This window comes from Micromesistius poutassou (genome assembly GCF_964030765.1).
Source record: "Micromesistius poutassou genome assembly, chromosome: 8".
Taxonomy (NCBI): domain Eukaryota; kingdom Metazoa; phylum Chordata; class Actinopteri; order Gadiformes; family Gadidae; genus Micromesistius; species Micromesistius poutassou.
The window spans coordinates 20,001,472-20,022,135 of NC_140278.1; the positions used below are offsets into that span (position 1 = coordinate 20,001,472).

Below are 20,664 nucleotides of genomic sequence, written 5' to 3' on the forward strand. Positions count from 1 at the left end.
TAATGTTCATAGCATAGCCAGTTATGCTAAAATATAACCGACATTGTGTGAAATTAATTGTGCAGGTTCGTAAAGCCTACACAATCCATTATTTAATTATTTTTAAAAAAAAATCACAGCTGGTTTAATATTCAAATTACAATTATTTTGGTGATTCGGTGCATGCAGGCGAAGGGGTAAGTAGATCAGTGGTTATATTGCCCCAGACTATGACATGTAAAATGGTTGGAAGTAAATAAAGGGAAGAGTTAAACAAATAGCTAAAGTGATAAAGTCTGAACACACTTCCGATAAAATTTAGAATAGCTGATCTGTTAAAGTGGGGGTGGTGGGGTAACCAGGGAGTGTTATTGACGTCATTCCTTCACATCTCAATCGAGATAAGCTAAAAAAAATAATAATGAGGCTTACGTCGTTGGACAACTGAGTCTCAGCTTTGATAAATAGTATATATATCGGCGTATCGTTGTGTAGACGGCATGACGTGAAAGAGATCGTTTGGGTATTGTTGTTAGCATGTAGCTTCTACCGGAAGTAAACCGCATCCGCATATGTAGCCAGCAGCTAGCCTCTAGCCATATAAACGGGGGTCCCCACACAAACATCCGGCTTATAAACATTAAGCATTTTAGTGAGCCAGTGACAATACCGTTTAAGCGAGCCTCTTCCCTTTAGAAACGAAACATGACCATTTGAAGTACAACATAAAATTGGCCGCCTGTGTTTAGGGACAGGCCTGTGGTAATGTAGGACTAGGAAGAAGAGTTTGAGTTGAGTTTTCTAACTCCAAGAAATGTCTTAACAGCGACAGATACATTACTATATTACTATTAAAGCAGGGCTAAAGTCTTACATGGTCGGTTATATAGCGGCTCAGTCAGGCCTCCCACTATGGTGGAGGACCTCGTTGTCTGCTAGGACATGGCTGAGGAAGATGCCTTCAGACAGACAGCACTGTCACGATGCCACTAACGCATACAAGCCAATGAATTCTATGCATTACAGTATTTAGTGCAGCAGAATTATAAACAAAAACATAATGGTGATCCGTCAGTGGTTCTGGGGTGCTCAGTAGGATCCAAAGTGTCTGAGGGGGTACATGGCTGGTAACAGTTAAGGAACCACTAATCTGGTCCATAACCATTTGGAAAAGATAACGTGAAAGTAAATGATTATTTCTTAGAATACTCAAATATTCTACATCAAATACTTTGTAATTTCAGAAACATAACTATTTGATATGAGATCACGGTTACAACAGACGCTGCCTGAAGCAACAGTATTTTATCTGAAACAAGACTTTCAAGTCGATCTTTGAATTTGTCCATTTATTGCCAGATACAGAAAGCATTGACTACAAGTTGAAGACCACGTTCTTCTCCCAAGACGCTACGCACACTTTGCACGCAAAGAAGTAGAAAAAAACAGATTCAATGCTTTGCACTCTATCGAGTCAAACTACTAGACCCCCAGATAGAACCCAACGGAACAAACTAAACAAAACAGAAACACACGTTAAGTAGAAAAATATCACTTTGGTGAAACTGCGACCACTGTCGTCACACAAAAAAAAAATCAATTAGACCAAATAATCCTGACTAACATCCGGTCAGCTCCCTAACTAGTCAGCTCACTGGGGGGGGTGGGGGGGCACGGAGACTAAAGGTGTCTGTGGGGGTCGGCCAGGCCCCTAGCGACCTGGCCCCCTGCCAACAGACACGGCTAAAAACACTGAGGGCTCAGCGGGCATCGGCCTGGCGCCCGGCCCAGGAGCGGGAACGCGAGCGGGAGCGGGACAGGGAGCGGGAGTAGGAGCGCCGGGAGCTCTGCTTCTGGTGCCCCCCGGAGGAGGGGTGGAAGTCCTGCACCGGGGTGGCCGAGCGGGACGGACTCTTCCGGGCCTTGGGCCGCTGTCTGGCGGGGGAGCGGGACGCAGAGCGGCTCCGGGACCCGGGCCCCTGGGGGGGTCTGTGGTGGTCCCGCGGGGGGCCTCGGTACCTGGGGAGAGGGAGGAGTCAGGAGGACCTTGGGGTTCGAAACCTACAACCTTTCGAATGGTGCATAACGAAATAAACATCGACCATGGTCATCAAGTAGGAGATCATTTATTTGGTGGCTGTCATTTTCTTGGAAGGGACATTTAGGGAAGCCCATTGGTCAATGAAACAGCCCACTTTAACACTACGCTATTTTAACTGTACAAACCCAACTTAGCAAACCCTGGTGTTAGCACTAGGTCTGCTGGTGTGGGGGCAGACCTACCTGTCCTGGTCAGGGGGGGGGCTGTGTCTGTTGCGGCCAGCGGAGCGAGACCTGGGGAGGGGGAGGAGGAGTCACTTTAGTCCACCAGATATGATGGGATTCAAATGACAAACGACGCCCAACCTTTGATATCTCTACGTATATATGTAAATTTATACAGTCACGATTAGAACATGTTCCGATACCATTTTTTTTCCTTCCCGATACGGATTCCAATTGCTGAACCGATACCGAGCATATACCGATTGTTAGGTTGTGGTGGTGTTAGCTGGGTTGTGGCGTTGTTGTGGTGGCGTTAGCGGGGTTGCGGTGTGGTGGCGTTAGCGGTGTGGTGGCGTTAGCGGGGTTGTGGTGGTGTCGTTAGCGGGGTTGTGTTGTGGTGGCGTTAGCGGGGTTGCGGTGTGGTGGCGTTAGCGGGGTTGTGGTGGTGTCGTTAGCGGGGTTGTGTTGTGGTGTGGTGGCGTTAGCGGGGTTGTGTTGTGGTGGCGTTAGCGGGGTTGTGTTGTGGTGGCGTTAGCGGGGTTGCGGTGTGGTGGCGTTAGCGGGGTTGCGGTGTGGTGGCGTTAGCGGGGTTGTGGCGTTAGCGGGGCTGCGGCGGCATTAGTGGCGGTGTTAGCGTTAGGGCTGCTCGATTATGGAGAAAATTTTGGTCAATATAACCCTGGTCAAAAATTTAATAAATCAAGAGAAATATATATAAAAAAGTTTCAACTCTATTATATTAGCTTAGTGATCGCTTCACGCTAAAATCGAAATCGCGATAAAAATGTGATGAATCGCCGAGCCCTCGTTAGCGTCACTGTGACTCACTCGCGGGGGCTGATGGACCTGCGCGGGCGCCGGTCGTGGCCGCGGGCGTCTCCGTGACCTCGGCTCGGCGAGCGCCGTCTCTCGTAGCTGCGGCTCCGGGAGCGTCTCCTGCGGCCCTGGCGGTCGCCGTCGTCGTGGCGGGAGGACCCCCGCGGGGGCGAGTCCTTGGTCTTCATCTGGTTGGGCGCTGGAGGGGGAGGAGGAGGAGGAGGAGGGAGGAGGAGCGGAGGTCAGCCCAGCCAGCCGGGGCTAGCCGGCTAGCTGGGCTCACGCTGGGTTCATGAGGGGAAGAGGATGCGTACTCTTGCGGTCTCCCTGGGCGAACTGGATCTCGATCTGACGGCCGCAGACCCACTTGCGGTCCAGGTTGTGGAGCGCGTCCTCTGCGTCGCGGACATCCTCGAACGTGCTAGGAGGGTTAAGGCTTTTGGTGGCGTCAACACAGGAGCCAGACACTCGAACATCCGCTTTAAACCCGTACGTCTTTATAGTCAATCACCTGCTGTCAACAGGCAGTCAATCAGACATGGTTTGAGCGGTGGTGCACTAACGCCCACAGTGTGTGGATCAATATGTTCACTAGAGTAGGTAGTAGTAGTAGTCTGATAGAAGTCTGATTGGCCAGATTGGAGTGATTTAGGTGTGAAGCGACAGTAAGACAGTATGGAGTGGTAGATTCCTAGAGATGGGATTGGGTAGGATACAAAACACTTGACTTGTTACCTTTAACATGCTTGACCTTTGACCTTGACCTTGTGCTTGCTCTTTATTGGCTTGGCAGAAGAACTTGACTTGATTCCTGCTTGTCTTTGCCCCATAAACTCTTTTCTTTCATTCTTTCTTTCTGTTCCTTGGGCCCATCTCTCTGTCTTTGTCTTCATGCTCTTGGTCTTAACGGGGCTACTCTAAACTGGACGGCTCCAACTGTATCTTTACCATCTCTGAGGCAACAACAGAAGAGATCAGGGTTAGCCATGTCATCCCGACAGCAGGTCGCTAAAACAACAGTCAACTTCCTCTCGTTGCACCAACATTTACATTTAGATTGAGGGCATTTATCCAAAGCGTAACTAACAAAGAGTACATTTGTCAGGAGAAAGAGAAACAACAATATATCTCTGTCTGTACAGTAAGGATGTTCATAGAACCAAGTGCCAAGCACTAACAAATCGCTAGGTTAACCCATTCCCCGTATACAAATACAGAGATAAGCTAGGATAAGATTACAAAACATGATCACATCTACACATTAATCAGACACACATCAACGAGCTCCTTCCTCTGGAGGAGAGCGAGGCGGCAGTCCCTGTGAATCAGAAGGTGAGTTCAGCTCTGTGTTAAACCCACCAAGGGGAGAAAGGATATTGGATGTAGGCAAATCCTCGGGGTCGGCGGTGGTAGAAGTCCAGCGGGATGTAGACGTCTACGATTGGGCCGTAGCGAGCAAACTCACGGCGCAAGTCCTCCGGCCTGGAGTCATGGACAGACGTTAAATACCCCATATCATGCTCTTTAGAGGTAATAGTAGAATTAGGGGGAGGGGGGGGGTACTACTAGAATAGGGTTCCATGCCTGTGTGTTAGAAATACCCCTTATTATTCTCACACTGTTCATTTCTGCAAAACCAATTTCAGCATCTTTCAAAAACGGGCTGTTTTGTATCATGTTGCTTTAAGGCCCGCCTTCCGAGTAGCCGAGTCTGCTGTGATTGGTCTAACTCTTTGCACGTGCATTGTAAAATTGTAAACGTTGTGGGTAACCGGGGAGGCGGGACTACGGCACTTCAGCACCGCCCACTGCACACTGACGTCACACTATTACGGAAGTAAAGTTTGAGCTTAAACAAGGCGTTTCGCGCACTTATCGAGGGCTGTTCTCGCTTGGGGCGAATACTCCCCCTGGGGAGGACTTTAGCAGACGTAAAACATACACGTCATACAACAATCTAAAGGGAAAGGTCGAAGAGGCATGATGTCCCCCCTTTAATGTTTACCCAGCAGGCTGCAGACCCGAGTTTCAACACCTCATGTCTTCTAATGTAAGGTGACCAGATTTCTGAGACAAAATCCGGGGACATTTTGGGTTCAGCAGTGTAAGAACCTCCAAACATGTAGTGTTTTTGTCATGGAAAACTAAAACGGGGACACCGCCCTTACCCTGACACGGCGGACAGGATTGTTGGGGGTGGGGGTGCGTGTTTGCGGGCGGACGGGATTGTTAAGGGGGGGGGGCGTGTTTGCGGGCGGACGGGATTGTTAAGGGGGGGGGGGGGGGTGCGTGTTTGCGGGCGGACGGGTTTGTTGACGTGTTCGGATCTTTTAGACATTTCCGGGGACAGCAGTAGCCGGGGACAGGTCACTGAAAACGGGGACTGTCTCCGGAAACCGGGGACGTCTGGTCACCCTATTCTAATGGCGTGTTCTAGATGCCTCGGACACCACCCGCACGAGTTGCAAAGTGGGAAATCTCCCAGCTTTCTTGCGGCAATCAACGGAGGAACGCCCCCTCTTGGTCGTCATATCTCAGGCTCCTGAGAGTCCACCGCGTTAAGGGAGGCTGACCGAAAGACTCGACAAACAAAGATAACTGCGCCAATAATGAGATGCATTTTCTTTGTAATTGTACCACGTTGGTCATTTTAATATCTAATATATTTCAAATGCTCTTACACACTTGATAACATTGCTGCTTTACACAAAGACAAACGGGAACGCTATAAGTGCTACAAGCCAGAAAATTACGTCCAAAGTGCAACTCGTACGGTGTACGAGGCATCTGGAACACAGCATACTAAGACCGCCTCTGCCTTCGGTGCACACTGCACACGCTTTCTCACAAATAGTAAACCCTTTAATACTGTAATATATACAATACTAATACTTTATGTGCGTGGATCCATCTTGGACCAACTCCTCCCCCACCCCAAGAAACCTTAAGGGGGTTGGTCTGGTCCAAGACGGATCCACGCACAGTTTCTAGGTTTCTGAATCGCAGAAACACAGAGCGACAGAAATGTGCACGACGAGACGACGACATGAGTCTGTGTCGATCACAGAACACATTATGGCAGAGCTACTTTCAGGTTCACAGAAACACGACAGACAAAAGCGCCTCGGCCCGCACATGCGCGGAGGAGCCCCTCCAGCATGGCGACCCCCCCCCCCAGAAGCAGAATGCGAGCAGAATGTAACGTGGCTGGAGGCAGAGACCGAGAGGGGCCACATGTCCCCTGGTCTGACCTCTGACCCCTCGGACCAGGGGTATATCAGACCTATATCGCGGTTTCCTTTGTATCGAGGTCTCCGCGGCCTAGTGGGGTTTTTAATAAAGACCTACCTGGACTCGTCCGAGATGTTCCTGACGAACAGGGAGCTGTTGGGGGGTCGGAGGTACCGGGCCATGTCTCTGGAGGCTCTGTACGCGGAGCGGCGACTGGGTTAATGGAGTCCGGTTCCTCGGTAAGGAGCCGCTTCGTGCTACAAGGGGCCACAGGAACGCCGAAGGCACCGCGCATGCGCCTTTGAGCCCTTTGGGGGCCCGCCCACTTCCCCCACAACGTCAACAAACTCCTTCAGTAGCGTTCATATGTACAATTATTTAAATGTGTATAAAGATATATGCTTCATTTGATTCATTTTCCCTTTCTTTGTTTGAATCGTGCGTATAATACGTCGTGTGTCCTGTTCTCTATTGGTGGCCCATCTAACAGCGAGTATTATTATTATTATTATTATTATTATTATTATTATTATTATGTATAATAATAGTATATGACGCATGAGGATCGTGTGAACCTTGATATCCAACGAGTTCACTAAATAAATGTTCGGTTTTAAGAGGGGTCTGGTTGCAGACTCGCGGGGGATTCTGGGAGCTCCACTGTAGAACGGAAATACGTCACCTTCACTTAAATAAGGAAGTAAGTTGTAAACAACGTGAAACCATAACAAGACCATAGACATCTTATAAGTAGACGCAGCATCGACCGCTACTGCCTACTGGCGCTGACGAGACGCGGGGCCGCCATCTTGGAGTGGTGATCCGCTCCACTCAGTGTGATTCATTTGGCAGGAGCAATGAACTGTCAGCGCATTTAATTAATCTTACCTCACTGAATACCACTGATTTTCACGCGGTTTTTTGTCATACGTGTAGCTATGATAATTGACACATGTTTTGGCGTGTTTTATTATTCATAGTTGGCTTAACAGTAATAGAATATTCTTATATGCTATAAGTGACCAGACGTCCGAGATCAAAACTGGGAATATAATCCCCGAGAAGGGGAAAAAAAAACGGTCAGCTATTTTTAAGTAGAAGAAACAATATGATTAGGTTATATATACATATACGTATATCTTACATAAACAATGTATGAATACATTAGATATCTTAGGGACTTATAGACTGTATCTCTGTTGCTGCAGCAGCAGAGTTTATTCTGTCTTGACACTTTGTATTGATATTTTGTATTACATTCTTCCCTTAAATTATGTTTAGAGTGATTGTTTTATATGTATTTTTTATGTATGTCGCTTTGGATAAAAGCGTCTGCCAAATACTTAAACAGAAATAAACACCTGAAAGTTTTTATATCAGCTAAAACCACCAATCTGTTTCACTGGATTCAGAATAAAACCAAATTCTGTCTTACCCAACAATGTTAGTATTTCTATATTGTTACTTGAACGACTTATTCATGGTTCCAATTATACTGTTAAGAAAGTATTGTCTTATACTTTGCCTAAAATTAGACAAAATAGAACATTTCCTTACAAAGACGAATGGGGCCGGGGAACTAAGTTTTAACTTAATATTTGCCTTGTAGAATTCAGCAAAATTAAAAGTGCAAATATATCAATAAAAATTGGGAATTATACAAGTTAACATTCAATTCAATTTTATTTATAGAGTGCCAAAACATTACACGTCTCACGGCGCTTTACAGAGTATTGAACATTCAGAGAGAGCCCATGAGTAACAGGGGCGAGGAAAAACTCCCTAGAATTGGAGATACATATAGGAAGAAACCTCGAGCAGATCCACGACTCGAGGGCCTGACCCATCTGCCTAGGGTCAGTTACAGGGCAGTGAGGTTTGTATACATGATAAATGAATAGGTTAGTTAGGTGTAGAGAATAGAACATGGTGTTTAGAGCCACCTGGGGTGTATGTTACAAAGAGGTGGGATGGTTACCTTACCAGTATGATAATGCATGAATCCCATTTAGTGTCAGAAAGTTCAAATAGTCTAGTGTAGGGATGAATTGTCATAGGGATTAGGAATTGTCATAGGGCAGTAGTGGATCGCAGGCCAGGAATCCGGTCAAGGGGACAGCAACAGGCGATGGTAGGGCAGTCATAGGGATGGGACTTCAGGTGCGATGAGGGCCAAATACAAGGATGGCTAATGACTGGTAATGGTTTACCTCACAAGTGAGGTAAGGGGGAAGAGAGATATATATAGAGTGGGTTAGTATTGCTATACGTTTCATGATGGTTAGTATTAAGTGTATCAATGGTACTATATAGTGTTACACTATAGAGAGAAAAGGCAAGAAATGTTATTGATAATTTGATTTATCAAGTCTCAGTTCATAGCCGGGTGAACACAATAGTTCAACAGTAATCCCAAAAAATACCCCATTCCAGTTGTCAGGTAAGTGTGGCAGGACCGTTTATCACACATTTCACGAAGGTGGGCTACACAAAATTGGGTTGGAAAGCTAGACTAGCTATACTGTATAGCCACTGTCCATCTGATTGTCTAGTTAGCTAATATCATCATATGTGCTTTTACTGGCTTGATATTCACTGCTATGGTTAAGGTTAGGTTTAGGGGTGAGGATGAGGGTGAGGATTAGGGTAAGGTTGGGGTGAGGGTAAGGGAGGCGGGCGGTTAGGGTATAGGGGAGGGGAGAGGTTAGGGTTAGAGGAGGAGGTATGAGTAAAGGAGGGGGGAGGGGGAGGTAAGGGTGTATGGGGGAGGACAGAGGTCAGGGTATAGAGGGGGAGGTTAGGGTATAGGGGAGGGAGGTTGGGAGAGGGGGAGGGGGGAGGTTAGGATATAGGGGAGGGGAGAGGTAACTTTACCTCATTAGGGTAACATGCATGTGTATAATAAAAATTACCATACAACAAGCCACACAACCAGGTCATTTTAAAATATTTTATATCATAAAACATCAGTATACATTTCAACATCTGTGCACACAGTGAAACAATTCTGGGATGTGATTTAAAAAAAAAACAATGGTTCATCGTGAGACCATCTGACCCTAACTCTGTCCCTAACACTGAACCATGAGGAACCCGCGAAGGAACCCTTGACAACCCGTGACTTAAAGTCACGTCCTGCGAGGTAGAAGTTGCATCTGAAGTCTCCACCGTCCAGCTCCGACGAGGCGCCGTCAGTGGGTCACTGAAATGTTGCAAGAGGAAAAACACAAATCGTTAGCCTCGTAGCATAATCTATGTTGCTAGCCATAGGCCAACAATGTCAATGAGGCTACCAATGTCGATTACACTATGGCTACCCATGTTGATTACGCTATGAGGCTACCCATGTTGATTACGCTATGAGGCTACCAATGTCAATTATGCTACAATATCAATTATAATATGAGGCTAATGATATAGATAACTCTATGAGGCTAGCGATGTTGATTATGCTATGAGGCTAACAATACCCATTATGCTATGAAGCTAACGATATCCATTATGCTATGAAGCTAACTATATCCATTATGCTAGGAGGCTAACGATGTCCAGCTAGGCGGCTAACCAGATTCCGGGTCTCCCTCCAGATAGGTGGCTCCTCCTCCATAATTTTGTCCATGATTTTTTTAGTTTATATAATTTGTGTTGAAGAAAATACTTTTGTTTTGAGAATTCTACACTAGAAACACAGTGGTAGTAGTTTATTATTCTTTGGACACCTTGTTTAAATAATTCTGAATCAAATCAAATTTGAAACATGCACACACTTGGGAATTTGTAATTCAGGAATATAGTAAAACATTCTGTGAATTTAACAGGATTGCTTTGGTGGTGAAACAATGTAAAAAAAACCTGTTGGTATTAACCTTCCAAAGACTTGAGCAGTCCCATCGTAGTCCTCGTCTCGCTCCTGGTGGGTCGTCAGCTTAATCTGTTCACAATACAAACACATTAAAAGGGTGATGTTACGTTACCAAGTGTGACCAGCTGTTACGTTTTAGTGTCCACCTTGATGTACGCTGGATAAACTATAGTAGTAGCAGCTGATGTGACCTTAATTACTTCAAATCACAGCTTTGGCTAAAATTCACAGAATGAAAAATCTGAAGGAAAAACTAATGAAGACCCTCTACGATCATTTGAAATAATTAAAAAGAACCTCCAGGTGTCAAGTGTTTGTTATGGTTACCCTCCGGTCCACAGCCTCCGGTCCAGCCTGGTGCCCCATTCCTGGTCCAGGGGGATCTGGATACCCTCTGGTCCAGCCTGGTGCCCCATTCCTGGTCCAGGGGGATCTGGATACCCTCTGGTCCAGCCTGGTGCCCCATTCCTGGTCCAGGGGGATCTGGATACCCTCTGGTCCAGCCTGGTACGCCATGCCTGGTCTAGGGGATCTAGTTACCCTACGTTATAATTAAGTGCGAGAAAAGCACTAGACACATCCACATAATAATAATAATAATAATAATAATAATAATAATTATTATTATCCACCCTGGTGACCCATACCTGTCCAGTGGGATCTGGTCACCTGCTGGTCCTCAGCCTCTGGTCCACCCTGGTCCAGGAGATCCTGTGAAGTCAGACAGCATCTTTATAGACCCGTGCACATCGCGGTCTTGAATCTAACTACCAACCCCCCCGCAGGAGCCCCTTACCTTGAGCTGGAACGACGATGGAGATCTTGGGGTGCTTTGGTCGTCTTGTTGCAAAATACAGCCAACAGACTTACCTTGAGCAGATCTAGTAGTTTGTTGCTGTTGGTTCATGTACAAATAATTGACTATACATTTCATATCCCCCCATTTAGCAAATAATTCCCACCCATAAACAAGGCTGACAACAGTACAAAATAACAAACTGTTCTCATGCCTTTTGTCTACTTCCTTACTACTCTCTAAAACATTGCATGCACATCGCATGAGTGTTGCCTTACTGATCAGGGTGTGATCTGAGTGACCAGAGATGCATGCTGGGATACTGTGCCATCTGACGCCTACAGTTCTGTAGAGGTTCCCCCTCAGGAGAAACCAAGTTTTCAAAAGGCTGTCGTGACATCAGTTACATGACCTGGAACGTCCGTCAAGACCGTGACAGGGACTCCCCAAGGAGAAACGCTAAAGGGTAGGCTGTGAGGCTCCCCCTCTCGGCGACTAGAATACAACACAGCTCTTACAGGAGAGAATCATGGCACACATTTCAACGTTCCTTTTCATAGACCTTGAAGCCCCAGTGAGGCTTTCTTCACCTCTTCTGAAGAAGAGCACAACTGCAGCTCGACAGGGACGCTAGTTGGGATGTTTCCAAGATGGTTTCCGATTCAGCCCGAGAAATACTTGGATCTCAGGGCAGGAGTACAGGAGATCCAGAGGGCTTGCCAGCAGTCCATCATGTTGAGGTTAGGTAGGGAAGCCACGTTGCAGACTGTTCATCTCCCATCTTCAGTCAGTTGGTTGGTTTCTCATCCGATCCTGTCCATTCGGAATGCCGTTAGTCCATCATCCATTGTACCAAGTAGCCATTGTCGCTTCCCATTGTTTGCATGATTCAGTCACACTACAGTCCAAGCTGCATGACACTCAAGTCATCCTGTCCAGTGTGTAGAAGGTCGAATTGAGATCCAGATGCTAGATCGCTCCAGGCTCTTGCTGTATTGAACACCCACTTTGTTATCCTCTTTGATTTAGGCCAGACTTGAGTCATCAGAAACATCCGACCAAATGACACTCAAGGGTGTTTCAGGAAGAGTAGCATCCTCCTATAGCTGAAAATTAAAATGTTCAGGTAATACAAGCCAAGTAGAAAAATTTCCCCTCACACATGTGGTGCCCCATGCCAGGGCAACGATTGCCCCTCACATGAAGTAGTGCCCCATGACATGCAAAGACTGACCAGTACCAGGTTAAAGATCACACCTCTTTATTTTCAGTTATTAGATTGTGTATTTACACAAACAATGACAATACTCAAAGGAATACAAAGCCAAACGAGAGGAGAGACCAGTGGAGGGTTTGTAGGTCTTTGAGAGAGGAGAGACCAGTGGTGGGTTTGTAGGTCTTTGAGAGAGGAGAGACCAGTGGAGGTTTTGACAGAGACCAGCGGTGGCTTTGTAGGTCTTTGAGAGACGAGACCAGTGGAGGGTTTGACGGAGAGACCAGCGCTGGGTTTGTAGGTCTTTGAGAGACCAGTGGAGGGTTTGACGGAGAGACCAGTGCTGGGTTTGACGGAGAGACCAGTGGAGGTTTTGTAGGTCTTTGAGAGACCAGTGGTGGGTTTTTAGGTCCTTGAGAGAGAGACCAGCGCTGGGTTTGTAGGTCTTTGAGACGAGACCAGTGGCGGGATTTACGGAGAGACCAGTGCTGGGTTTGTAGGTCTTTGAGAGACGAGATACCAGTGCTGGGTTTGTAGGTCTTTGCGCCCTGCCCTTCACAAAGAAAAGAGAACTCTTCCCGGGGCTCCCGCCAGCTTCTCCGGGGTCGTTTGCGTTACCGCACTGGACGCCTCGCGGCGCCTATCTCCGCCTCTCCAGATTTGGGAATCTGAACCCGACTCCCTTTCGATCGACCGGGGGCGACGGAGGCCATCGCCCCGCAGAGACGAGAGACCAGTGGAGGGTTTGTAGGTCTTTGAGAGGAGAAACCAGTGGTGGGTTTGTAGGTCTTTGAGAGGAGAAACCAGTGGTGGGTTTGACGGAGAGACCAGTGGTGGGTTTGTAGGTCTTTGAGAGAAGAGAAACCAGTGGTGGGTTTGTAGGTCTTTAAGAAGAGACCAGTGGTGGGTTTGACGGAGAGACCAGTGGTGGGTTTGACGGAGAGACCAGCGCTGGGTTTGTAGGTCTTTGAGAGAGGAGAGACCAGTGGAGGGTTTGACGGAGAGACCAGTGGTGGGGGGGCTAGGGCTTCAAAGCGTACGGAGGGAAACGTTGGAACGTGCTCCGTGGTTCTCAGGTGCAGGAACCAGGTTGGGGTCTAGTTGCTGAGAGGGACAGCCCTCACATCTCGCCCCCTGGTGTGTCTCCTTGAGGAGTCCCTGTCTCCATCCTGAAGGACGTTCCAGTTCATGTAACTGATGTGACGACGGCCTCTTAAACACTAGGTTCCCCTGAAGGGGAACGTCTACACAACTGAAGGCCTCAAACAGCGCAGAACCCTCGCATGCATCTCTGGTCAGTCAGTCACACACCCTTATCAGTAGGACAACACACATGGGATGTGATGCAATGATGAGGAATGTAGTAGGAAAGTGGACGGATAAAGTATCTTCTAGGGACGAATGAGAGGCATGAGAACGGGGGGGGGAAGAGAGAGGGCCAGAGAGGGGGCGGGGCAGGGCCAGAGAGGGGGCGGGGCAGGGCCAGAGAGGGGGCGGGGCCAGAGAGGGGGCGGGGCGGGGCCTACGTGGGGCGGGGCAGGGCCTACGTGGGGCGGGGCAGGGCCTACGTGTGGCGGGGCGGGGCAGGGCCTACGTGGGGCGGGGCCTACGTGGGAACCGGTTCAAACTAAACGCAGTCAGCCCACAGCATTAAAAGAAAATGTTGTGACTTACAGTTCAGTTTCTTCTTCGTGGTTCGATCGTGATACTCACAGAATCTGTTTCTTCTTCTTGAGCTGTGAAGGAGTGTGTGTGTGTGTGTGTGTGTTTTAATTAAGTGATTAATCCAATAAATCCAAATAAGTTATTAAAATAAGTTATTTTTCCCATCTAACTACGACGGTAACCGAGTGCGGAGTCATTGTGTGACGTCATGGCCCCGCCCCCCTACGTCTTCCGCCGCCAACTCCGTCATGGAGTCATTGATAAATATCTGCAGCCGCGTCACCCGGCGAAAAATATCAATTAACTCAATTGAAAACAGCTTACGACGACATACATCCAGAACTACTATTATTCAACTTATCAAGTAGGCCTAGAGTAAAAAACAATTAAGATAAATTATAAATAAGTGTCCTACTCACAGCAGGTCCGAATGTAGCGGGCCGTTTTACTTCAAAAAGTGTTCGTTAATTAACCCGACGGTCAACCTGGAAAACAAAAGGACCAGACGGATCATTAGTTGGGCTACTTTTATAACTTCAACCGGACGTTTCTAACCATGTTTCGGTTAAACTACTAAAATAACGTCAATATTAACCGTGTAATGGAGACGGCTCAGCGTCTTTTTCAATCTAACCTGTTTGATGTGGTGGAGCCAACAGCTGACGGAGCGCGAGCAGCAGCAGCACAGTGAGGCTCAATGGAGACGCAGCGCGATCCGCACCGAGACCCGCGAAATAATCAGCGAATAATCAGCGGAACTACATGCAGGTGTGCGCCGCCATAGATATATGTGTGTGTGTGTGTGTGTGTGTGTGTGTGTGTGTGTGTGTGTGTGTGTGTGTGTGTGTGTGTGTGTGTGTGTGTGTGTGTGTGTGTGTGTGTGCGTGTGTGTTGCGGGGGTGGGAGTGGGTGGGTGGGTTTGGGTTACAAACTGTGGGTGTGTGTTTGGGTTTGTGTGTTTAAAAGGTGAACGATATGTGGATGAGTGGGAATAAATGGTATATATTATGTGGATGTGTGAGTGTGGTTTAAAACCATATGGAGTAGAGGAATACTGTTACTACCAGGAATTGTATGCTGATTGAAGTATGAAATTACACCGTATGATGGTGTATTTCCTTTTGATGAAAATAATAAAAATAATAAATGCCTAATGTGTAACATAACTAATTAACTATAACTGTATTGATACAATTACTATTATAGAACATAAAAAAAATAGAACACAACGTAGGCCTACTTAACTTAAATATGCAAATTAGAACATTTGGGCAAATTATGCAACTATGAAAGTCTTTATAGTTGCGTTTGTTTATTCACAAAATAGAAATGCTATAACGGCATAAAAAATAATAAAATCAATCAGCTCAGATATGTATTGTCAAAGTGATGAAGTTATCAAAACGTACAGAAATCCAAATGACACTAAATGTTTCAAATGACATTATTAAAATAATACATTATATTGTTAGGCCTACTTTAATATTCTTATATTGTATATTTGAACAGTGTTCCAATAACATATATTACCCCCCCCCCCCTACACAATCTGGACTGTGGTCCAAACTTTCACCCCTGTTGGCTTTTACAATCTTTATCTTCATCATTTATTTCAACTTAATCTTCTTCAAGTTACGTAATTTTTTCATTTCATTGACAAGCAATTCAATTATGGTCATACTCTTGTTTGCTAGCGGCTACGATTTCAGTACTATTTAAGATCTTTGCTCCTTCTCAACTCTGTGGTAATATTTTTTTTCACAAAATACAACCAATAGTACGTTAATGTTAAATCTTACTTGTGAAAAGTAATCCCCTCATTCCTATTTTCGACGGTCCGCTCATTTGAGCAGGAACACCAGCCCGGCATCCTTGTTCTCTTCTGTAGACGCGACCTGTCAGCTGTCAGCTCAGGCTGCTCATCACCGCTCCAAGACGGCGGCCGAATTTCTCGCGTCACAGCAGCCAATGCTGCGTCTACTTATAAGATGTCTATGAACAAGACCGCTACATGTATATGTATATACATGTATGTGAAATAGATCGTAACTAATGCAGAAACATCAGGGCGTTGCAATGTTCCTTAATTGGACGTTTTACGTATTTGATCAAATTTCAGTGAACAAATTATTCACGACAAAGTCAAACAAGACAAGTCAAATGAAAGACGGTTACTCTGTAATGTATGTAGTAAATACGTAAAGGTATGCAGTAAATACGTATTACATAACATAACGGATTTTTTAAATATACATAATTGTAAAATGGTAGCCGCATATGGTTGCTATTGGAAAATTAGCAACTAGCAAAAAAAAAAAAAGTTAACAGGATTACAGACAATCTGTGTACGCGGGGCGTGTCGGTGTCGTCTGCGTCACATTAGTCCCGACCAATCATGGCCTAGAGGCGGGATCTGGAGCGAGAACCACCCCGTCACTCACTGGTCAATTGTACGTATCTGTGAAGGTATCAATCAACACTGTCAGAGCTATTTGATTCGATTATCTCTCTCAAAGGCTCTCAACACTGTGTCTATATCAATCTTATATCAAGATGTATGCTATCGCTGAAAGCAAATCAACTCAGGAGTTGTCTTAAAGAGACCATCACTGTAACACTCAGGGCACCACGCCTCTCTCCACCCCCTGCTGTTCTGTGCTTTGCCCAGACTCGGTTCCGTTTCTCACCCAGAAGTCCTGCTCCACAGCGGGACGCGGGATCCGAGGTCTCCCAAAATCTAATCCGGACGCGTCGTCCTAAATGTCAACAGTTCCCCGTATTGTGGTTTGCGTTTGGCGCCCCCTGGCGGACACTGGCATATACTGCACAGTGCCTTTACCTCGATCACCGGGCCTTTCGCTTGATCACTGGTCTGCACTGCACAGGGCCTCTATGATCACTGGTCTGTACTGCACAGGGCCTCTATGATCACTGGTCTGTACTGCACAGGGCCTCTATGATCACTGGTCGTTACGAGACAGAATAACGCACACGATTTGGAGGCAATGGCTTTTATTTACATAGCTGAGTTCACATCTTCTTGCTCTTCCGGACCAGGGTGGTGGAGCCCATGGTCAAAGTCTGGAGTGGAACAGGGGAGACAACCATTCATATCAATACGTGTGATGTTACACACTCTGTTAAAGGTTACACACGTTAATTAGTGATAGCATAAGTGTGTTATTCATAGCAGGGGTCAGCTGTTGATTAATACAATGCCCTAGTGGACCAATCAGACTTGAGTATTCAACAAAGCTGAATGTTGTGTGTGTGCATGTGCGTTTGTGTGTCTGCATGTTGGTGTATGTTTGTGTGTGTGTGTGTGTGTGTGTGTGTGTGTAGGGTTAGTGGGCATGCTTGTATGTTTGTACATGTTCATGCGTGTATGTTTGTGTGTGTGTGACTGTGAATGTGCGTGAGTGTGTATGTTCATGTGTGTGTGGGCATGCTTGTATGTTTGTGCATGTGTGTGTGTGTGTGTGTGTTTATGTGCGTGTGTGTGTGTGTGTGCGTTTATGTTTGTGTGTGTGCGTGTGTTTGTGTGTTTATGTTTGTGCATGTGTGTGTGTGTGTGTTTATGTTTGTGCACATGTGTGTGTGTGTGCGTCTGTGTGTGTGTGTGTGTGTGTGTGTGTGTGTGTTCAGGTGGATCACCTCGATCATCTCCCCTCCCTTCAGCTCCTGCACGTGGCAGAACTTGCCGGTGTTGCAGACCATCTTGCCCTGTTCCATGGTGACCGTGCACTAGGAGACACAACTCATCATTACTGTTCCTTTAACATGATGACATCAGAGGTCCATGTCACACTGTGCACGTGAAGACGCACACATCAGACACCCCTTCACCCCCACGTCTTAGGTGGTGCCTCTTATCATGGTCAGAGATACCTCACCATCTACTCCATCACAGGTCAGAGATACCTCACCATCTACTCCATCACAGGTCAGAGATACCTCACCATCTACTCCATCATAGGTCAGAGATACCTCACCATCTACTCCATCACAGGTCAGAGATACCTCACCCTACATCAGAGCTCAGAGATACCTCACCCTACATCAGAGCTCAGAGATACCTCACCCTACATCAGAGCTCAGAGATACCTCACCCTACATCAGAGCTCAGAGACACCTCACCATCTACTCCATCAGAGGTCAGAGATACCTCACCCTACATCAGAGCTCAGAGATACCTCACCATCTACTCCATCAGAGCTCAGAGATACCTCACCCTACATCAGAGGTCAGAGACACCTCACCATCACTACATTTCCCTTTCTCTATCAGAGCCTTTCTCCTGGGTGGGTCCTGCTGGCTACCTTGATCTTCTTGCCGTCCATGGTGGTGATGTCCGCCTCCTTGCCGATGGTGAAGGAGTTGGTGATGGACTTCCCGGGCGTCTTGGAGGTGATGACAAAGTCGTTTCCGCTCTGCTGGATCTCAGTCACCGGCTTGATGTCCTTGGCAATCTTGATGATGTCATCGGTCAGACCTGGTGGAGGCGGGCCGGTGAGAACGTACTGAGTACCGACCGGAACCACCTCAAGATGAGAGGAACGGAACGGACAGAACGGAACATATTCCAGCAGTATGTTCTCCTGGCCGTTCTGCTGGAATATGTTCCGTTCTGTTACCGGGACTAAATGATAGACATAAGAGGCAGAAGAGGTCTATAGTCTCAGAGCTGATGTACGATCATCTCAAAACACTGGGACCTCCAACCCTGGGCAGGAGGAGAGGAGGAGAGGAGAGGAGGAGGGGAGGAGAGGAGAGGAGGAGGGGAGGAGGAGAGGGTCTCACCCATGGCCTTGAGGAACTCCTCGTAGTTCTCCTGGGCGTACACCTGCCATGCTCCGCTGAAGGCCATGTCCGTGGAGTTCCTCTTCACCGGGAGACGGAGGACGACTGGGAGAAGATCCGCACAAAGTGGAGGGCCCCTCCACGAGGGAGAGCCTCATATAGCGGGGGGCCCGGGGGCCCGTGTTAATGAGCAGCCAGATGTTTGAACAACCGCGAGTTCACCGGAGGAGTCGGGGTTGTAGGTTGGGTTCCCCCGCCAAGCCGAGGGGCGTCGCTGGGTCCAGTGTGAAGGCCCCCGAAGGCCCCTGAAGGCCCCATGTGGTTATAGGTCATTATGTGTGGACTTAGGTTAGCGGACCCCCGGGCTGGTTAGTGGAGATAGGTGAATGGGTGAATGCTTCAGATTGTGTGGATGAGTGTTTGTGTGCTAATGGACGAATGCATCAGATTGTGTGTTTAAGTGTGTGCGAATGGGTGAATGCTTCAGATTGTGTGTTTAAGTGTGTGTGAATGGGTGAATGCTTCAGATTGTGTGTTTGTGTGTGCGAATGGGTGAATGCATCAGATTGTGTGTTTGTGTGTGTGTGAATGGGTGAATGCTTCAGATTGTGTGTTTAAGTGTGTGCGAATGGGTGAATGCTTCAGATTGTGTGTTAGTGTGTTTGTGTGTGTGTGAATGGGTGACCTGCGTTGTGGGGCCCGAGTTGTGAGAGAAAAGCAAAAGTTCATCATGAATGAACCCCTGAGAATGTCCGGTGAGGAAGGCTGTGATTGGGCGCTGGGGGAAGCGTGGTCTCTCTCTTTATCTCCGGGGGGGTCGGGACGGCGGGCCGCCCGCGAGGTCATCGGCCCCGGGGTCGGGGGGGGGCGCGGGACCGCTGCAGAAACACTCTCTGCTATTGGCTGAGCGTTGAGCAGGAGCTGGTGGAACACTGCAGGGAGAACTCCACCGCACCAACACTCCACCGCACCACCCCAACACTCCACCACTCCACCACTCCACCACCCCACCACTCCACCACCCCACCACCCCACCACCCCACCACTCCACCACCCCAACACTCCACGGCGGTCCACCACACTCCACCACTCCACCACTCCACCACCCCACCACTCCACCACCCCACCACACTCCACCACTCCACCACCCCACCACACTCCACCACTCCACCACTCCACCACCCCACCACCCCAACACTCCACCACTCCACCACCCCACCACCCCACCACCCCACCACTCCACCACCCCACCACTCCACCACTCCACCACCCCACCACCCCAACACTCCACCCCACCACCCCAACACTCCACCCCACCACCCCAACACTCCACCGCACCACCCTACCACTCCACCACTCCACCACCCCACCACTCCACCACTCCACCACCCCACCACTCCACCGCTCCACGGCGGTCCATCACTTCTCTTATATCTGGACTTACTTGTATTGTTTATTGATCATTTGTATTGTTGATTGATAATTGCTTGTATGGTTTATTGTAACGCTGCTCATACAGTCTAAACAGACTCAATTGATGACTCTAATAGACATGCAAAGACAGGAGCGTGTAGACCTCTTACGAGAAACCCTAATGATGATTTAATGTTTTATACTCTTTTAATGAAATCAAAATTTTCTGTAACATTGTGTAAAACGGTATAATATATTAGACTCTGTGAACATTTAACCTCTTTCTCTTGACAATTCTTTTCTCTGTCATTGTGTAAACAAGTTTTTAAAATCTAAATAAAACTACCTCACTACGTTTTGTAGTAGGCGATTAAATCAGTTCCCCATCGATTGATCCGGCTACCCTGTAGGGGCCCGACCGACAGCCCGCAGCTCTCCCAGCCTTCGCACGATAGGTAAGTGGTGGATGACACAAACAAGGTTGATGGTGACTGGTCCAGAGAGTGAGGCAATATAAAGAGGTTCAGCCTTGTTCCCCGCTTCGTGGCCCACAGGAACTGAGGTGGTAAGAGACACCCCAGAGTTTGATCGAAACGTGTGTAGCCTAAATTTAGCTTAACCTCG

The 20,664-nt window shown here is 47.5% G+C and overlaps 2 protein-coding genes and 1 long non-coding RNA gene across 5 annotated transcripts; all 3 read right to left on the minus strand.

Annotated features, from left to right (window-relative positions):
- Positions 1 to 1,323: 1,323 nt before the first annotated feature.
- On the minus strand, positions 1,324 to 6,564 carry LOC311351046 (uncharacterized protein). The gene is made up of 6 exons (XM_084471126.1): positions 6,409 to 6,564; positions 4,438 to 4,542; positions 3,375 to 3,478; positions 3,073 to 3,259; positions 2,263 to 2,313; positions 1,324 to 1,998 (listed from the first exon to the last, which is right to left on the minus strand). Exons 1-6 carry the CDS (start codon positions 6,471 to 6,473, stop codon positions 1,740 to 1,742), a joined length of 771 nt encoding a protein of 256 aa, XP_084327252.1. The 5' UTR covers positions 6,474 to 6,564; the 3' UTR covers positions 1,324 to 1,739.
- A 2,663-nt stretch (positions 6,565 to 9,227) lies between these two features.
- LOC311351595 lies at positions 9,228 to 10,936 on the minus strand. 3 transcript variants are annotated; one of them, XR_014636749.1, is made up of 4 exons: positions 10,801 to 10,936; positions 10,481 to 10,685; positions 10,158 to 10,222; positions 9,228 to 9,493 (listed from the first exon to the last, which is right to left on the minus strand). It is a non-coding gene; the product is annotated as an uncharacterized lncRNA (long non-coding RNA). The 3 variants fall into 3 exon arrangements; XR_014636750.1 differs by having other exon boundaries at positions 10,481 to 10,694; positions 10,801 to 10,935; XR_014636751.1 differs by having other exon boundaries at positions 10,481 to 10,676; positions 10,801 to 10,934.
- Positions 10,937 to 16,822: 5,886 nt separating this feature from the next.
- On the minus strand, positions 16,823 to 18,786 carry fabp10a (fatty acid binding protein 10a, liver basic). Its single transcript, XM_084471767.1, has 4 exons — positions 18,628 to 18,786; positions 18,147 to 18,319; positions 17,482 to 17,571; positions 16,823 to 16,908 (listed from the first exon to the last, which is right to left on the minus strand). Exons 1-4 carry the CDS (start codon positions 18,692 to 18,694, stop codon positions 16,858 to 16,860), a joined length of 381 nt encoding a protein of 126 aa, XP_084327893.1. The 5' UTR covers positions 18,695 to 18,786; the 3' UTR covers positions 16,823 to 16,857.
- Between the last annotated feature and the right edge of the window lie 1,878 nt (positions 18,787 to 20,664).